Source organism: Pungitius pungitius, chromosome 2 (assembly GCF_949316345.1).
Source record: "Pungitius pungitius chromosome 2, fPunPun2.1, whole genome shotgun sequence".
In the NCBI taxonomy this organism is placed as follows: domain Eukaryota; kingdom Metazoa; phylum Chordata; class Actinopteri; order Perciformes; family Gasterosteidae; genus Pungitius; species Pungitius pungitius.
Genome location: NC_084901.1, coordinates 9702318 through 9723393, shown reverse-complemented (window position 1 = coordinate 9723393; position 21076 = coordinate 9702318). Strand labels below are relative to the sequence as shown.

Sequence of the window (21076 nt, the reverse complement as noted above, 5' to 3'; positions counted from 1 at the left end):
TCTTAACAATAAAAACACGAATTTGCATGTGGAGGGGGAGAAGTATAGGTGTGAGATAAGGAGGGGGGAGATACAATTGAAAAAGGAGGGCTAGCTGGAAGCTAAGCTAACGGCACATGGCTACTAGCTGGCAGAGGTGTTACTAGGAGGCCGTGTTTGTAGGTAAATCTACGTGTGGAGGGACAGGTGTAATGGTTAGTTCTTAAACACACACAATTGCTTGTTGAACAATACAGTAAACATCAACACAAAAACAACAACACATGCCAATCTCACTTGTGCCCAGACATAGCTTTACTGCGCGTTGGTTCCCTGGGTTTCCCCGAGTCACGTTTAACTCGCCATCCTCTCTGTCCTTTGTTGCGGTGATTAATCGGGGTTCTTGGGGAAGAGTTGTGGGGGAAGAAGAAGCTTTGGTTCTGGTTGAGCTCCTCAGGCCGGGAGTGAGGACTCGGGGTGCCGAACCTCTCGGGAGCTTTGGGTTGAGCCTGAGTCCTTAGTGCTATTGATCAACAAAGCCAAACTGGAAAGAGAGTTGACTGAAGATATTGTCTTAATCTCTCACCGACCGACAGAGCACATGGTCCCCTATGGTGTCTGTGGCTTGACCAATGAGATCTCATTGCACAGTTTCAGACATAGGAGTGAGGACCAACTCATTTCTTTGTCCTGTAGCAGCACTGGAGACCAAAAGTCAGTCTTTGTTTCATGCCACACTTAACACAACACATTTCAGTCTGACTCATTCACAAAACCAGGAAGTAGTTCAATATATTCTTACTGGTCGAGTTCTTTGGTAGAAGAGACATCTTATTGTGTTTGTGGATCTACTGTAATGAGGTTCTTACAGTGCATCTAAGTGCAGTATCAGATTACATGATTTACCTGAGTCATTTCTCTTTGTAATTTGGCTTCTTTTAGATCTGGAATAACGTAGGAAATGTTTGAGGGCAACAAGTCCCGGAAACATGAATTGTACACAATTAGATTTCTCTTCTTCCAAAAAACTTCACATGAAATACTCGATTGAACTACTCGATGTGTTTGAGAGGCTGTCGACCAAATGAGAGTACAGACTGCGTAACTTAATTTTAGTCTAAAGAAACATGAAATTAGTTAATTGTTCAGAGGCATTGAAATGACCTTCTTTGTTCAATAAAAATAATTTTATAAGATAGCTGTAGAAAGAAATGTCCAATTTATAAGTTTTTTAATTATACATTTAAATTCAGTTTTTCTAATGTGTCTCACTCACACACAGGCACACACAGGCACACACACACACGCACACACACTCACACAAACACACAGGTCTTTCCTTTTTTTGTTGATAGATGATGTAATAACTTGGTGCAATGTAATAAATTGTGTTAACATGGCTTGAAAATGCAATAAAGTTTTGAGAGGTAATCAATTCTCAGATAAGATAACATCACTGCATTACATTATCTGCCATACTGAACATAACGAAATGTTAAATGACGAGCCAATAATACTATTAACAATATACACGGGTAACTAATGTGATACAATTCCTCGCTTTCTTACAACTTGTCACATTTTATGCAATATTATTATTGCAGTTCAAGTTAGAAATATGCTTCAACACTGACTGAATTTGCACAATTAATGACTCATTTTCTGGCCAAAGCACGGCTAAAGACGGTCTCACTCATCAAATTTAAATTGCTGAAATACATCGTGTAAATTATGAAAAAGCTGTCTGTGCTAACTGTTTATTTGACCAATAATTAGCGTGAAATAAACCCCCAGCTCGTTGGGAGATAATCCCACAACACTGTCTCAAAATCCCCCCGATTGCATTGGACTCAAAACCAGCATTTATCATTTGCAGTCTCCTGCTGCCCTTTACACCCCACCCTCCATATGTATTCCAATAGCGTATGCTTTCCCATTTTCAGAGCGAGATTCCCTAAATGTGGAATTTCATAATTTAGCCTTCACCGTCATACATTACATTTTCTCTCACTGAAGAAGGACGGGGGGGGTCCAACCATATTCTAAATTACCTAAATCCACATCCGCAATCTGGCTGAGCCATCTCAGCCAGGGCGGTGGATCCATTAGGCCCTTCTCATGTCAGGGCGAGAGCTGCCGAGCCATTAGTTCTGCTATGCTACGCCACATTTCAATATCCCTCCGTAACGGCCTTTTCTGCCAGAAAAGGGGAAAAGTTGCGGATTAATTTAAACTAATCCTCCATTTTCCTCTTGCCTTTAATTACTTGTCCTGGCCTCTGACACTGTGAGCGGTCATCAGCGATAAGTTGACTGGGCATGGTTCCCGTCTTATTGTTAAAGAAAGCGGCCTGTGTTTCAGGGCTTAGGCGTAACGAGGCTGACCCTGCCTCCTATGTACATGCACTCACAGATTGGGATTTCTTCACAGAGAGATCTTCTGCTGGATGTTGTCATTACCAATAGCGGGGCATCTTGTCCTTTTTGATGGATCCCTGCGAGGTCTCGACATTTGTTCTAAACCAACTAAATTCATCACGATCAGACCAGATGCTCGGCTGATCTGGGCCCGTTGGAAAGTTTTCCGCCCCACACTTTCGGCTGGGTCCTTCGTGCTTTTTCTCCATCTTCGGTGAGCATATTGAACACGACTGAGGAAATATGGCCTCTGAAAGCCGCCCCCTCCCCCCCCCCCACACCTCCCTCCTCATATCCCACTTCCACCTCAATGCAAGTCAATGTGACCTCCGAGTCAGAGCGGCCTTTTCGTCCCGCTAACGTTCAAAGCGGGCCCACGACCCAATGAAAGCAATCTAATACCACAAATTAGCCTGTCACTTAGCCTGGATTATAAGCCTCACGAGGGCCGCGGCTAAAATAACTCGAGCCCCATTGTTCTGTGATGTAAAACACCGGAGCGCAACCGCAAAAAAAAAAGAGAGAGAGAACCCGGTGCAATTTCATTTTAAAGACTGCGCGCTCTGCTCAATCGCCTTGTGTAATTAAATTGACCCCCTCCCCCCCTCCCCCTCCGACGCCCCATCTCCCCTTCCTCTGGCCTTTCCCTCCCAGCAGCCCTTTCCAGCTTGGCGCAGGGAGGAGCAGCCCTATCAGGGCCCGCCTCTGGCGCTCGGCGGGCGCACGCTTCCCCTCCGACACGCGAGGGAGGTCAACGCAAGAGAGCAGGAGATAAGGGGACGCGGGGCGCCGCTGATTTATGGCCCGTGCCGGCGGAACTCGTCATCGGTGGCACTTTTGGGACCGCGGCTAGCGTTGTGATACAAAGACAATTAGGATGAGACGACACGGCTGCCCTTCGTGTCCAGTTTTCTTTTCCTACTGTTCAGCTTTCTCTCTCTCTTTCTCGCTCTCTCTCTCATACGCGGATTTCATTGGGCGTCACATGGTTTTGGTGATGGTGGAACTAGCCTCGATCTCTGCTTCAATTCCCTCTCTGGTTGTCGGTTTACAGTCTGTTTCCTCTAACTGCTGTGGTAAGAAGACGGCTCAGTTGCACCTTTTAAATACACCCAACAGCGATTTCACAGCGTACCGACACATTCTGGAGTGCAAGGCTACAATCACTGCGGCGAGGGAATTTCAGTGTGATGTGAAAAAAACACATCAGACTTACGGCTTAAATCTTTTTAAGGGAAAGCCAAAACGAATCCAACAATATGTTTACAGTTGTGACGTAATTATTATAAAAACGTCTTCACTCAAACTGAATTGAATTAGATTCCTTTTTTTCAACCATGGTATTCCAAAAATGTCAATTTGTACAGGTTGCAGTGATGAGGAAGAAATTGTTTATTAGAGCACAAGTTTCTTCATACCCTTTTGAAGAAAGGACAAAAAAAAAACATTGATGGATTGACGTGATGAAATTTTGACTGATGATTCAATGATCATTCGACTTTATTGACCTTCAGGGATTCAAACTGTCGATAACCAAACAACTTCACAAAGATCTCGGAGACTTTAACTTCCACTTTTTCAAATTTCAAATGGTGCAGCAGCAGATGTTCACCAGAAAGCCCCTAGAAAAATGTTTTCCATTTTCAGTTACCAACTCAATAGAGGATCGACAGAAAAGTAATCAGCAAAAAAGTGGAAAATCAAATTAATCAAGTCTTTTTTTTTTCATGTAACACCCCATTGTCAGAGAAAAATCATCTTGTATTTCAACTTATTCTGAAATTGTATACACAACATAAAAATCTGAGGATTGAAGTAATAATTACTGCAACCTTAATTATAAGACCCCCAATGGATCTACCGGAATCATTTCAAAATATCCAGCATTTATCCCTTTTTATTGAGCAAACATTATCTGTTTTGTGCTGTGCTACATTTCCCAGCATGCTTTGTAGAAAAGTAGTTTTGTGTTGCAGTCAGCTGCAGGTGTTATACATAAAGGAGGAAGACAGTGACGGTGAAAGACTTCCAGACCGACCCAGACCCTTAACCCAATCTTGCTGCAGGTGTTTTTTTCCACCCTCTGTGGATGTATTAATTGGCCTCCACGGCTCCTCCACAATGGTGTTAAACATCACGGCAAAATGACACAGTGAGACACTTCTTTGGTCTTCACAGTCAGCGTTTTAGATCACACCTTTTGCTATAACTCCCGTAGATGCTATCGGCAAAAATGGAGATGTGAACTGTCTGCATAAAAAAAGGATGTGCAACCATCGGCGCTAACACCGAGTCCTAAACGATTCCACATTTGCTTGTACCTTCCAGATGAAACTAACATTGAAACTGAGCTCGGCAGCTAATTAAAGAGTTACTTAATCATCTGTCAATTTATGTCCTGGCGTTGAAAAGTTTCATTAGACGCCTAAAAATAGATCGCCGTGCGCTCCCGACACCTCACTCCTCACCTTTTCCTCTCATCAAAGCGTGCGAGATATGACGCTGTTCATGTTTCTCACCGCCCTTATTGGCTGCAACTGATCCGAGGTGGGAATTTCTGGGTTTCCGATTGCACAGACAGAAGGAAGTGCGTCGAGCCTGTCCCGGCGGGGGGGGGGGGGGGGGGGGGGGGGGTGGGGGGGTGGGGGGGGGGGTAGCTTCCATGGTGACAAGTGAAGACACAGTGGCAAAAAAGCCCAAATCTAAATAAGGAAAATAGCTCTTAAACATGGCACGACAACGTGGGAGCTCACATGTACTGGTTTCCATGTCACCTCGTCTTCTGTAGTAAATCCTCTTGCTTTTGTCTGATCCCCCTCATTCTCCCGTTGAGCTTCACGAACTGCGGCGTGGAGATATTTCACACAAAGCGCAAGAATATCACAATGTTTTGATTGACACTCCTCTTCTGTGGGCTCTGTTGTTGTTTAGATAGCATCTTCTTTCTCTGGGCCTCCAATGTCGTACCTTTTGATACGAAACCCCCTCTCTGTAAATGCAGCTAGAATTTGTCACAGTTTATGCAGACAAAAACAAACATATTTTAGTAATACAGCTCATTAGACAGCAAAGGGAAAACCTGCAGAATGCGCTTTTGCGGAGAGGAAAGGCCAGGCGGGGGCCGGTCAACACACTCAGGCACTGGCTGTTTGCTTAATAATGATGATAAATGGCGGGATACCTCGGAGTGTAGTGTATTCCTGTCCCCCCCCCCCCCCCCCCCCCCCATGGTATTTCTTAAATAGTTTTTCTTCTCTATTTTCTTAAAACAATTCTAGCCAGCTGTGAATCGTAGATGAATAGCAGTTCACGGGTCACAGGGGCCAGTCCCTGCACGCTGCGTGTTCAGGTTGTGTGCGCATATAGAAATGACTTCAAACTCGTTGTGGAGCGGGACCTAAACACAACTAATCTCTTCTGGTTGTCATTTGTTCTGGCGTGAGCTTATTTTCTCTCTGGACACGGACAAAACTCTTGCCACGGAGATATAATCAACGTAGTCGAGGATCTTATTTGATTGAAGGCCCTCATTAGCATTACACGTCTGTGTGTGTGTGTGTGCGCAAGCGTGTTTGTGTGTGATACTTTACTTTGTGACTGACTTGTAACGGCTGATTTTGAGTGACAGACGAATCAATTTTGCCGTATGCTTTTCAGCCTCTTTGACAAAGTAGATGAGCTGTATATAGATGCATACAAAAATATAGAGCTCAGTGTGTATTTTTTTTTATTTGGCCTATCCGATGCACGGCGTTCTGATAATGAATCACGCTGAGTGGGAGCAGTGATAATATAGCATATGTATTCCCATATGTTTTGTATGGATATTTACTCCCTTATAGTCCCACCAAAGTTGTTTTAATTTGTCAGGGCCATAATAATAAACATGTAAGAATGAGCTCACATTAAAGTTAGTTAGTTAAACTAATTTTAGAGTGCTTAGAAATGCTAAATAAGGGGTTTAAAGAAAGTCAAATTAATATGGAAATAATAAAATCTAATGGAACAAACAGTCCTCTTCTCTCAGATAAAGAAAGTCATTTCTGTTATCAAAAGGGTACAAATCAAAAATTGCATTTAATATTCTGATACATGTCAAAATCAAAAAGCCTTTGAAACAGGCTCTGGCTTCTTACTTAATTGCCATACCGAGGGACAGCAAAAAAAAAAGGAATACAAAATAAAGGCTCTAACTCAGGTTGCCATGTCCCGTCAACCCCCCCTTTTCATCTTGAGGAAGAACTCCGGTAACTGTCACGAATGTTTAAATAATCACTTTTCTTTGACATGTTGGTGAGAAGACGATAAGCAGTCAATTGAGTCGAATGAAACAACCCATTAGAAATTAGAAACTGCAGCGGCGTGAAACGCTGAACCACAAGGCTGAAATCACATCGGACCGGGCAGCTTCCTGCTGACTCCCCCCGCACCTGACTGGTTGTCAGGTATAAATATAATTTCTCATACATCATTTATTTATCCTCCCCACTGTTGCTCCTCAGTCATCGAGCTGACACACTCCTCTGCGGCGCTGCACGGCGACCTGGGGATTCTCGTACAAGGACGCCGCGCTGTCACAGGGATCAGACCCGCGTCCTTCCAGTTGCTCCACTTGCTGTGAATGTGACACCATTTCAGGTTCTTTAAAAGGCCTGACAAAAACGCCATTTTGTGATCAGACCTGCTTTGGAGGCGTTCTGACAGTTTGACTTCATTGCCTTCATGTCCTCGAAAAAACTGTTTAGGATTGTGAAATTGGATTCTAGTGTTTGACTTTATGTCAGTTCTTAAGTTTATGGCAAATAACAGATTTTTTTTTATTTTTAAATCAAATTTGCATATCAAAACGTACAAATAATTTATTGTAAATTATGAATAATCTGACTTAAGTATAAAATGTTTAGCATATATCAAACTCTGAGTATAACCTGTTCTATTTTGTTATACAGATAATGTATACAGATCATTTTTACAGATAAGCTCTAAAGCTCACATGCTTTGGACCGGTCGTGATATGCTAAGCAACAGCTATGTAGCAGAAGTGCGTAAAACAAAAGTAAAGAAAGTAAATTACTATATTTCCCATAATGCAAACAACTGTGATATTAAACTAAAAGAAACTGAATGTTATTAACAAAACAAAACTTTGCAACACTATTATTCATCATATTATTGGACTTGTATCGGCAGCATTTTGCTGTTGGACTAGTTTTTTATATGTGGAAGAATTTAAAAATAACTTTTTTTTAAATCTAAAATGCAATCAGCACCCGTAGCTGTCACACTGCACTGCAGTAAAAAGTACATTTCCCTCTGAAATCTCTCCAATTGTTTTTGCTCTCCAAGGAGACACAAACGTTCTTATTTTTACCAAAGTGTTTCGACTGGTCTCATTGACCAATCACAGGCTGGTGAGTGATGCGATCTCAACCCTAACAGGGTTTCACAGAGGAACGCTGCTACGAGCTGACCCTGCCGGGCCCGTACTGCAAGGTGGGGGTCGGACTGAAATAGCACACTGGATCATGAGACGGTGATGCATCGACACTTTGATCAAAGGAAATCTAAGGTTGAGACCATTTGTCTGTTGCGGTTTTGAAGAGCGCGACCTCTCGGATGGCATCCTGACGCGTCGTCGCCCGAAGGTCGTTTTGGTGGTCGACTCCCTGAAAGGGCACTCAGCGTCAGTGTCGGGTAACAGCGCTGATATTCGCTCTGCCTCGGCCTCTTCTTTGGTCAAGTCTGAAATCAAGGCCCTTCTTTTTCTGGGGCTCCGGCAGCCCACCCAGCGGGAGGAGTCCCAATCAGTTCCCCCCTCACATTGGACTCCATCGAGATTACATTTTAAAAAAGCAACAAAAAAAAAAAAAAAACCTTCTTGATTTTCTCTAGCTTCAAAAGAAAATCACAAAGTCAACCTCTGTGATAACGATAACGGCTTATGCAGGACGAAAGCACCCAAAAACATGTGAGGCTTGATTGAAAATGGGGGGGGGGGGGGGGGGGGCTGAAACAAAGACACATTCACGGCACGCAGACGTTTCACGGCGCTGTCGGGCCCTCGGAGTGCGATACGCGCCACATCCTAGAACGGATGTGAGCAGTCATCCAAAAGAGAGTCCGATACGAGCAGCAAATCAGAAGCAAGCGTGAAGTCCCCGGGGGGACGCTAGGATGAGGACTGGGAATCGCACGGCGGAGGAGCTCGCTGCCGCCGCCGCCGGCCGCCGCGTGCCGATCCGATCAGCGAGTCGCCAGGACAAGGTGGTGCTAAAGCGCCGCTCCTCTTACAGTCCCAAAGTTCGCACATCACCACGGGCCCTGACAGCTGTCCTGCTTTGTTTACCAAGTGCAAGCGGCCTTGTTCGGCGTGACGGGGGTTGAGAGCTTCCCTCGTCGGCTGTCAAAGTGGGGGGGGGGGCAGCTGTGTTCTGGCAAATGAGCGATGTTTGCTCTGTGGAGGAGCAATCGGCTCCCCGCAGCCGTCCGAGGTGACAGTCTCTGTCACGGTCCAAGTGAAGGGTGAGATAGAGAAGGAGCGGAGGGGGAAAGAGGGGGGGGGGGGGGGGGGGGGGGGGGTGGGGGGGTGTAATCCCTGTATCGAATCCGGCTGCAGAGGCCGAGAGGAAAAAGTCCAGCTTTTCTGAGGTTTAGCAACACTCCCTCTTCCCGCCCTGCAATCTCTGCGATATGGTGGGATTACACAAAGACGTTGTGCATCTCAAGGCAGCGTCTTCCTACAATTGTGGGGAACTGAAAATTGAATCTTACACTTTTCAAATGATTACCAAGCAAAACACTTTATGGTTTACTACAAAAGCTGCTCGCTTTAAAGGCAAGATATTCATGGCACGTGTAGCAGTGTTAGAAGCCTTAAAAGAGTTCCTTATTACAGTGTTTAGAGCAGTGATATAATCATCTTCATATAAGATATAGTACCTGTGTGTGTTATAATCACTGGCTCACTATCAGCAGTCCCTCTGACCTGCACCGTTCACAAACATGTTGTGAACCTGGCCATTACCTTCGGATTCTTCACTGTTTGTGATTGAACAACAGGATCGTTTTTTGTGAAAACAATCCCGGAACAACACACTGAGCTCTGCAGCGGTCGCTGAACTCCTTCGTCAACTCTGCCCACCACACGGGGAGAGGAGGACATTTGGTTCCCTGATGTTACTGTATAAAACATCCTATACTTGGTACTTATTACTTTTACCTTCTTTTACACCAAGATGTGCCAAACGCCTGGACGTTTATGGTCGGGTGAGTCAGACGGGCTATTTGAAAAACCAATGTACAAAACATATTCCTGTTTAAAATGTAAGATGGAAGCTCTGCATGCTACAGAAATGATATTCACTTCAGTTACAACCACCTGAAAAACTCATCCTGTGAGGGATTACTTCTCCCCCCCCCCCCCCTTTTTTTTCCTTCTCCTTTGCAAACAATTACTATTAATAGGCCAAGGGCGATGGAGTCTTTTTTTTCGCTAATGAAAAGTATCTTTGGTTTGGGTGAGCCCATCAAAGTAGGAAAATAAGTGACACAAATGGGACAGATGAGAATAGAGGTCGATTTCACTGAAGTGTTTAGCATTCACCAAATCAAACACACCTATTCTAACGAAACCTTGAAGAAGAAGCTTGAGATGCTCATCGTCCCCCCTCCATGTTTACAAACTGCAGAGGTTCGATCTACGCCCAATGTGTTTATATATATATCTATATATATAGATATATATATAAATATGCTTTGTATGTTCCGTCTGTTAGTGCTCAGGCTTCAGCTCTTGTCAACTGTCATCAGTGTGAGTCTTTGCTCTCGCCTCCCTGTGCACACAACATTTGCAGATGCTTCAGAATCTGCAGATGTTTCTCTGTCATGGAAAAATTTGTGTGGAAATGAACGTTAGTTATTTCCAGTACATCTGATAACTTTATAGGATTATTAGCTCGTGGTGAATCTATGATGTTCATTGACTGCGAAGCAATGTAAGGTGCCTACATTTCAGAATATAGCCTGCTGCATTAAAGTTAAGGCATCATCTGTCAACACCTCCGAGACCTGAGTGAAAGTGTGATGAAATGACATCACGAGCCAAGCAGCTGCCGAACCATGGCGCTAATTTAGGAAAGACAAGTAGTTCTGACATGCAATCATCACAAAGAACAAACCACAGGGGAACATGACGTGAAACCTCTTTACATTTTTGTCTTTCAGTCTCACCGTCGGTACAAGAGAAAAAAGTTTGTTGGACGACGTCTCAGGATTCAGTGGTTATTCACAGTGTCTCAAGGCAACAGTAAACAATATGTTATTATTTGCCCATCGAAACCAATAAAGTGAAAGTAGACTCCCGGGCAGCGCTGCGCTTTACCCCGTCAAAACCTTTCCACTCATTTGTTTGACTCCACAGCAGCAAAAACTAGTAAAAGTTAACTTGTGAATAAACTGTAACTGTACTACAGCATACAAAACAATTCAAAGAAAATGTGTCTAATTGCATTGCAACAAACCACAACCAAAGTAAGGACATGTGATGCTCTTTGTTCGAGGCGGTCGCACCATCGAGGATCAATGCAGTATCAAAATGCCACTATTTCCTTTGATTCAGTTGAGGTGGGATTTCGCGGCGCTTGTTACAGTAGGTGTTCTTTATCTTTGCGAGTGTGGGAGTCTTTTAATAGGAGGCTTCTGTCAGGGTGTCGGCTCACCAAGGTCAATCATCAAGGAAGGTCCTTTTTAAGCAGGCCTCTTGGTCTGCTGCCATTCAATTTGTTTCAAGGCGAGATGCAGGAGGGCGAAACAACTCGAGCCATCGGCAGTGTTTCCGTCGGAGATGGGGATTCCTTGCTTCATTCAGTTTTAAACAAATTCACTTTGTACTCTTAAAAAGGAAATCCGAAGATCTACACCATCGGCTTATCTGCCGCACAACAGAGCCGACTCGTAACAAAGGGATGAAAGTCCAACCTCTGCATGAATTTGAGCACCGGATCCAGGAGAACTACTGAGGTGGAACCGGTGAAAAGAATATTACGCCACATTAAAGGTGTTCATTTGCATTTGAAAGTGTCCTCGAGTGCAGCGGCGCAATCCGCTGCAGAGAGGAAAAGACGCCCTGTGCAGCCACGAGGAGACGCGACGAGGATAATTGCACATTTCATTTAAGCTTCGCTTTATTAGCGTTTGTTTTTTAGTCGGCTGTTCTCCTAACGTCAACGTGGAGTTCATGTTTCAAGCTTATGGCAATCATCTGCACCCATTATGACTTTCACTTCAGGGCCTATGCTGTGACAAAGGGTATACATTATATATGAAGTGCTGGCAGGCTAAAAAAGAAAAAATTAAAACTTCCTTTTAGACGGTTTGAGTCGGCGTTTTTTTTTTTTTTACAAACAATCAAGGGAATAGTCCAAATAAAGTCCTTACATGCCACAGCTGGTGATGCTTAAAGGAATAATTTAACATCTTATATTGTTATACAGTAAGACTAGACCAAGCCTAGGACTTTGTACATTATGACTACATTATCGTCAAGTGTTGTCTGTCCCTCCTGGTTTTCGTTAAAGTGAAGGGAGCGCACACCTTCACCCACTTATTCCTCGTTTCCATTTGTCAAAATCTCACTCTGGAAGTATTTTGTAAATGCACTAATGGTCAAAATTGTTGCAATTTCCATTATGTATTTTGTCTCCAAACCAGCCAGCACAAGTGTTAAGTGTAGGGGGGTGTGAAAGCACTTAGATGACGCATTTGTGGGGTCACATTCATTTCCGCATTGTAAGGGTATTAATTGATTTAATTTAAAACCCTTTGTTTTACTAGTCAGACATATAATAACTGCATAAAGTTGTTATGCTGATCATGTTAGAAAATAATTACCTAATCACACATCCAGCAGACAGAGAGCAACATTAGCATTCCTTGGGTGTCATGTTTCTGGCCACCAGACAAATAGAACTCCAATATTCACTTCCCTCTGAGTTTTGTTCAGGCTTCGCCGACTCCTCTGAGAGATACATCTATAGCTATTAAAAGCTCCACCATGATCAATAGCTAGTTATGCGGTCCATTGATAATGTAAACATGAATTAGTGAAGGTGGTCCACATTGGTTTATTTTAACCATACATTTACTGTAAGGTTCTCTCACCAAAGCGCAAAGATGAAAAATGGCAAATCGGGGGAAAATATCACAAACATTTTTATAGTATACATTTTGAAGTCTTGAATGCTTCACCTCCTGTGCAGCAGAAAGCTGCTACCAGATCATGTTGTGTTCAGCGCAGCCAAACAGACAGTTTGTTGTGTAAGGAAAAAGCTCTCCGATTCAAGGTCGAAATGCAAAATGGCCTCAAACTGTAACAAATAGTCAGCGGCTCGCTCTGCCGAGCACGCCGCCACTCCAATGACAACACGGCACATTCAGGGACAATGAGATGTCATTTACAGAATTGCACCCTTAGACGGCACCCAACAAATGGCGCTGTAGTGCTCAGCCCTGCACTCGGTCCGTGCGTGTGTAAAAAGACACACACACACACACACACACACACACACACACAGACACACACTAGGAAACAGCCACATCGCTTGGCCACCGTTTCAACCCGGCCTCCAAGTCTCCGGCTATAAATCTGTTGCCATTGAGGTGAGCATTAGCACCCGCTGCTGTAATACGAGCACTTAAGTGTACAATTTGAGGTCCAATTGAGCAGATACATGAACCTCACTATTACGAGGCCATCGCTGTCAACATTTGAGTGACTCTCCTTCCACATGTCTAGATGCCGTTTGAATTCCCCTGCTAAGTGTCCTAAAACTGACAATCATGGCCTCTGTGGGGATTTACTTCATGTTGGAGATGGAAAAGCACGAAACCCTAAAAGATGAGTGGAGTTCTTCAGTCCGGGTGTATCTCCCTTCCTCCGGTGGATAAGTGGCTAAATGACACAGCGTTCAGATATTTCCAGCATGGAAAATAAAAGTGCATCTGAGTGATATGTTGGTTTATTGATAGCAATGCATTACTGTATAAGCAACATTTTGCTGCTTGAGTTAAGTATTCTATATTATAGGGCGATTTATACCAACATATTGAGTAGAATGAGTAGACTATTAATAGAACAATTTTCTTTCAAAAACAGTGGAAAAGTGAAAAATGTAAAGTGTAACTTAAATAGTCGGGTAAAGTAACTGAAAATTGCAGTGAGTGCAATTTAAAGTGGCGTAGTGTTTAATTATGCTCTATTTGTACACACTTCATACATCATAGTGGGATTTTATTTACCGTTTAACTTTTATAATTCAAAATGTTGCAGTTTTCAAGACTGATGTTTTTTTGGGTTACCAGTCTCTTCTACACAGTAATAAAGTAATAAAGCTTATTATTTAAAAACACTTCGTATCGGCCAACACTCAAAGCCCAGGTATTGGTATCCCGACTGAAAAAGGTGCCATGGCTGCCTTGCTAATGGGACGTCGGACTCGGCCACCATTGATGCACAAGATGCCAGATCGCTGAGTATTCTCCTCCATGTCAAGCTTTTCTTTGAAGTCAGTAGCACAGAGACATTCTCTTTCTTCACCTTTGGCCAAGTGAGAGAGAGAGAGACATTTGCATACTCATTTTTTCACAAACTCTCTCTCTCTCTTATCTTTCATCAATCTCAAATCACCTTCACAAGCCTCGCTTCCACTCCCACAGTTTGGCATTTTGATACTCGTGCTCGCTCCACCTGTCCAACAGCAGCTGTCATTACACACACGGAGGTGCCCACTTGTAGCGTCCGCACCACTATTTCATCCACCTCAACGTGCCCGGGGACCATTACTATTAAGCGTTAATTCATGGATTATTAATGATTCTTTCCAGGCACTCCTGTTCCAATTCAGAGTTAAAATAACCAATCAGCAAGAAGATGATGGTTCAAATGTATATTGAAAGAATGATGAAAGTCATCAGTCATTAATCCTTTTAGATGAGGTTATAAATGCGCAGCAGATTGACATTTTAACCAATATTACAATCAGCAAAATAGGCAAACAACCCACAAATAATGTGACTTGTTTGTTTGTGGAATAAAGATGCTCATGGTTTATACATCCAGCCCCCAACTGGGTTCTTACATCATTTCAGAAAAGTTACCAAACAGCAATACAAACTGTTTACGATGTGCTTAAATTCAGCGTGAGCAATTATTCCCTTCATGTCTGTAATATTTCTGTCTGAGACATGCAAGTCCCGTCTGGGCTCTGGTGACACATCACTAATGAATCTAATACCTGTGTGGCTCTGAGAAATTCTGAGCAAAAGGTCATGTTCGGCTTGCCAAAATAAACTTAATTACACGAGTAAATCCGAGAGCCCCAACGAGGTTTAGCCAATCTATACGTCAATGAGGCAGGCAGATAAGAGGCGGTAAATAAGGCGTAAACGCAGCGTGTAACTTTGTCTGCTCGCGCCATACGACACCGCGCCTCTTCCAGTAATTACCGCACGGCTCCCGCGCCCCGCGTTTGAAATGCGATCGTTGTCTGTCACGATAACGGACCGTGCCAGATGGCGAGTGCGCCCCCCCCCCCACCCCCCCGGCCCCCTCACTTCATTAGGGAGAGGGACTGCAGAGGAAAAGGGTACTTTTGTAGGGGTGGATTAGTCGCTGTGGCCGGCCAAATCTACCAAATCTACCAATCCGCCGGGAGGCCCATCGGGGGCCTGTTGGGGCGGCAGAGGGTCCTCACCTTCTGTTTGGGTCCCCGCTGCAAGAGCCTCGGGTTGCGGGTGGAGATGGAAGGAGGTGCAGGGGAGGAGAGAAGGTGATTTAGTGCACATTTACATCCGTGCTGTGTTTTGAGAGACAAAGGGATAAAAGCCCGTCTCTCGTTCTTGATAAAAGCCAATGAGCAGTCAGACAGGGGAAGCTATTGTGAAGTCGAGCTGAGAGCGAGTTGAGCGGCATCCTCTTCCTAATAGTTAAATATAGCCCTTGTTTGTAGTGCGCTTCTTAGAATATAGGAATGTAACAACTGATTTCATAAATGACATGTTTACTCTTTTCATTTTCCCAGGATGAGTGAGCGATACACGCGGATCGGAAGTAAAGGGGCTCTTCTTGTATTGGTGCTCGTGATCAGTGTCTGGGAGATGGCCGTGCCAACGGAAGGAGCTAAAGGTGAGCATGCTCAAACAGCTGGATTTATCCCTCAAGTACGCGGATGGAATAAAATGCACGTTCCAATTGCCAAAGAGAACGGTTACTATTTGTTTTAACACCAACATCGTCAGAGCTTAAACGTGGCATCGCATGACACCCGGTTCACACAAGGTTTTTTTCTTCTGTGTTCATCAAATCCATCGATGTAGATATGCAGGATGCTTCAAGTATAAATTCACAAAGTAGTTTGGAACGCTGCAGCATGAAGATTTAGTGCAGGACCGCCCAGAGCTTTACGACCGGCCCCACTGACTATTACACTATTACACTATTACACTATCACGCTACGCTTTGCCTTGCTGTCCGAGGAAGTCACGGCATCCGTTTGAAAGGTCAGTCAAACTAAAGATGTCAAATGGAGCATTGAAGCTACTGTCGGAGTTTTATGCTGGAAATCCATCCATCTTTGTCCCGAGGTTGTTTAGCTTAGCCAGTGAGGCGTACTGCCAAATTACCTTGACTTAATCATCGTTTTCATCACAGCACGTAGTTGCTTGGTTACGGCAGGTACCACAGGGTTGAGACCTGCAAAGCAACTTATTTCAATAAAACGGTGAAGGCTGCATTGGCTGGTATCTTCCTCTTTGAAGTCAAAACGGTATTTTGCTCTGGGGGGGGGGGAGAGGCAGGGATATTTGGTATTTTTTTTATTGCCAACACACTCCATGAAAAGACCAACAAATATTTTCCACATGGCCGGTTTGATATTTATTATTCCTGTGTGCCATAGAGCTCCACTGTTAATCACAAACTATTAAAAAGACATCACCTGCATGACGTGTTCCTTAATGACTATGAACACAACATGGGCTCTATTTAAATTATACCACACAAAACCATCCGGCTGCCTGAAATCACTAACCTTTATTACTCCCCAACTGAAAATCGTCCCCAACAAATGATCCGTTTACTCCTAGTTGACTCACATTTGTGAAAAACTACGATTAAATGAATGCATACATTTGTGACCGGTTGACATTGTTTTGAGAAAATACTGGTTTTGGTCCTTTCATCATGCCAGGCTTTTTGGTGAAATTACTGTTAGGTGATAAAGAATTAGATTCTGAGATGTGCTGACTTTATGTTCTTTATGTGAGTCAATGCTCAAAATCATTCATCCTACATTACCCATAACGCAACTCAATAGTTGCATACTGTCCCAAAGGGGAAGTATGTTTCCACAGTATGTGCATTATACGTCCCCCCAGAACAGATATATTGTCATTACATACTCCCCATTAGATCAAAAGATTAATACGAAGTGATTAGCAGGCTGCGGGATTTAATGATTCATGGTATGTGGTGTTGTAGTAATGCTTAGTGTTATCGATTCTCCCTGCCCTTTGAATGCCTGTAGATCTTTTCAAATTCTACATGTACTTTTTAATGAAGGCTTACTCTACAGCCGAAATATAGTCTCCAAGCCCGGCATAGGATGACATCACCAAGGGTTATTTTTTGAGACCAAGCTCCTCATACAAAGCCAGAGAAGACAAACAAGAGTTAGTCATCCTCTTGTGTGAAGTAGGAGTTCCCCTTTGAGATCTTTATTCTAGATATGAGGAGCTTGAATGAATCACACCAGGTGAACAAGGAGGTAGCAGAACTCTTGAGTACAGCCAAAGAAACTTCAAGAATCGGCTTCCGGCCGTGTTTTTAACCCCATTACATCGTTCTACTTATGGTCCAGAAAGGGAAACCATCTCTCCAGAGTTTCAATAAAGACGAGCAAATCAGGGCAAAGTTCCACTCCAGTCAACACATCTAGACAACACATATCTTCTCTGTAAGGGGGTTTGTTGTGTCATCGTCCATCTATTCACTCAGCTCCGTCTTTTAATTGCTCATGGTTAGAGGCCTCCACTCTCCATGCAAAACGCCAACGCGGGGCGGGGAAGGGCCCCCGGGACCAAAACGCCCACCGCTGGTCACGTGAGGTGCTTAGTAGGGATTTCTCAAACCTGCATCATCCCGGATAAAATGTCACCGTAGTAAATTTGGGAAGTCATTTGACTGGAACAGCTATTTGGGAGGTAAGATTCAAACCCGTCTCCCCCCCCCTGCCTCATTAAAAGTGTTGTCGAGTCGTCAGTGGTAAACCCAGGGAGATCAATTATGGCAACTCAGCAGGACTACAAGTACAGGCCAACCCACATGTTTCATCACTGGGAGTCCCACTGACAACACGCGGCCTCAGGTAATTGGTGGTGTGCAGGCAGCACCGGCGCCGGACAGGATGTCTCCGTGTGAGCTTGGTAAAATAAAAAAATAAAAAAATACCCCTCTTCTTTTGTCGACCAATTAGACGGGAGCCCAGCGCTTTGATGTGCGCGGGTTTTGATTGGCAGCGATCCCCCACTCAGGGCGCTCATCATTTCAGCGAGAAGTGGATCAGAATAATCCCGCACGCATTCAATTTCTCTCCGATGGCCGCCGCGGCGCCTTGATTTCCCCTGGGTGTTATTTCTGATGTTGTAAACCTGTTATCATTCGGGGGATGAAATGAACCCAGAACATGTCCAAAGTAGAGGAAATGTATTTCTTCTAAGAGAATACAGAGAAAAGTACATCTAAGCCTACCTTCTGACAAGCGGGGCCAATTTAGTGTTTCACTTCCTTAAATAAAATGAGCAAAGACGGCATCATGTTCAAACATGCTTTTCTACTCCATGACAGTTATGTTCATTCAGTTTATTTCACTTCTATGAGGCACGGTTCATTTATCCTCCGCTGCTGCGGATGTTTACACCACAGACTTGTCAAGCGTGTCCTCGATCGACCTTCAGGCAGGCGGAGCAGAGAGAGAGGAAAGTCCAACCGGAGTCAATCCCAGCCAGGCCGCCTCGGCTCACCAAGTTGTGGTGACATCTGGTTTATTTTCATTAGCACGTATTGCAATGGGTCCGCTATGGTGCCTGCTATCCTGAGCTTGAACGTGCCACCATCCCAATTCCACTCGTTAACAACGTTAAGCTAAGGAAACCTGGGACTTCCTCCCAGACTTCCTGGGATAATTCTGCAGATTCTGCTGGCATTTTATCATTTCTGTAAGCTGTATTGTGGCGGCGACAGAAAAAACTGGTTCTGGGATTATAAAATAAAGAAAACCTTAAAACAAACAACAAAAAATGATAGTTCCAAACTTGAGCCCTAATGCAGCAGCAGCTTGTACCCAACTTACTAGAGATTTTAATTTTTACCATCCATCTCATTGTCGTTTTTCTTCCCTTAATTCATGTCCACAATCCAATGAGGCATAAAACACTCAACAAATATGAAAGAAACAAAGCACCGCAGCCCTTCCGTGAGCTGTTGATGAAATGTGTGTTTATACCTGCACCTTGCTTTGATAACGCAGTACATTCCCTGCAGACAGCGCAGCACAGATTTGATGGTTGCGGAGAGTCTTAAATTGTGACCTTCAGATTGTGCCGCCGTGATCCCAGCAGACGCGCTGCAGCCTTGGATTTCCGTGTCCACAATTGGGAAACCACTTAGCAAGAATAAAATCAAGCAGGATACTACGGGGAACTTGAACCTGAGTGGAATGAAATTGATGGTCCACGCTGGGTTTCTCTCGGACGTGCACCGCGGTGAACCACGGGCTTCAGTTTGTGCCGCGCCTCTCGAGCCGCTCCCCTTGCTGGTTGTAAATCTTTCCCAGGCGCGTGACCTACGTGTCTGACGGACCGCGAGTCTTCTTGTGTTGTAACGCATCAAAGATTGTTGCTGGCTCGGCACCTCAGACCTTCTGCACTTTGTAATAAAAATGACTTATATAATGAAAGAGAAGCATCTTGCCAGCGAGCATAAACACTGCTTGTACCCTTGAGGGAGCTGTAACTAACAGCCAGAGACACTCCCCATGTTAAACGTTACAATCCGTCCACACGCTTTGTCCTTTCCACCAAGTTCGGCTCCCGGAATCGGATTTGTATCCATGGCTCAAAGATGAGTCCTCCGACGTCACTCGTCTAAAACAAAGCAAACAAATAGTTTGAGGGGAAAATCTGTACTGCGCCGTTACCATGGCAGTTCTTCACCTCACCTTCGCACAGAGGGAATTACACGCATGAGGATTATTTCTCTGTATGAGGGCTGGTATTTGTGGTCACACGCAGGGATGTGTGTAAAGCAAAGCAATGATTACATTATCATTCACAACAGCTTCATGAATGATACAAAGCGTGCACCATTTGCAGTTTCTCCAGCGTCTCCGGAGACCATCGTATAAAAGCTTCTCGAGCTGAGTTATTTCAGCCCTGCACAGAAAGAAATGGCCCATCACTTCTCTATGAAAGCAACTTAGGTTCAGACAAATTGCCGAAAGGAACAAAAGCCTCGTAGAAACAATGCTGTTTGTTAGTCAGCATCAATAGTTGGAAGTAAATGTTACGATTCCGAGCTGCATATTAAACAATATGGTTGAACCATGGCCACGTTATTCCTGGGCCAGGACCAGTAACTTTCTGAAGCCCGGCAGCCTAACGTGTCATTTTTTCAGTTTTGATTTCATTATGGATTCAACATTCAAGATGTGTCCCATTCATACACAAGACCCAGAACAAAGTGGATTACTATAATGCACATTTAGATTGTGTTACACTGCCTCGGATAGAAAGCCTAAATAGAGATCATGCTGGGATCGAATAAACAATACGATTAATATATGAATCAAAACAAATGAACAAACAAGAAGATCAACACTGCACCATTAGGGAGGTCTGGGTTATATGTAAAAAGTAAAAAATGTATTGACAAATGGTCAGTAAACCACCACAAAAACAATTCTGATTAACTTTTAAACATTTTCAAAAAGAAATCTGGAAAACCTTTGATGTTATGCTATGAATAAAAAATGAATACATTATGTTTCTTGTCACGCTCGGGCTGGGGCAGGATGTAGTGAGGACTCAGGCGCAGAGTTTCTAATCAAAAAGTGCTCTTTATTCTCAACCAAGACAAGACGTGCTCCAACGACGACTGACGTATAGACAATGACGCGACCGGGGACAACAGGCACACAGGGCTTAAATACACAAGGGAGGTGCAGGTGATTGGACACAGGTGGAGACAATCACGCAATCACAAGACAAGGCAGGAAGTGAAGTTAACCCAGGACCACAAGAGACATGAAACTTCAAACTAAAACAGGAAGCGAAGCCAAACCGTGACAGAACCCCCCCCTTAAGGACCGGATTCCAGACGGTCCTAAAGGAGGGTGGAACCTAGAAAAACAGACAAGGGAGGGAGGGCGGGGAACCCAACAACCCCCGGCCGCCCAGGGGACCCCAAGGGTCGGCGGCACGGTGTCGGGTCCCTCCGGCCGGGATGACCGCCGGCCCTCAGGGTCTCGGGGGGCCGACCGCTACGGCGGCCGGGCCTCAGGGTCTCGGGGGCCCTGCCGGGTCGGCGACCGGGCCTCAGGGTCTCGGGGGCCCTGCCGCTACGGCGACCG

The 21076-nt window shown here is 44.4% G+C and overlaps 1 protein-coding gene across 2 annotated transcripts in view; it reads left to right on the top strand.

Annotated features, from left to right (window-relative positions):
• Positions 1-21076, top strand: part of LOC119211496 (chemokine-like protein TAFA-2) — a 45520-nt gene that overhangs the window by 11977 nt on the left and 12467 nt on the right. For both annotated transcript variants that reach the window (XM_037462457.2, XM_037462455.2), the window contains exon 2: positions 15473-15576. In XM_037462457.2, the coding sequence (XP_037318354.1) occupies positions 15474-15576 (103 nt within the window). In that variant the 5' untranslated portion in view covers position 15473. The remainder of the gene's footprint in view (positions 1-15472; positions 15577-21076) is intronic.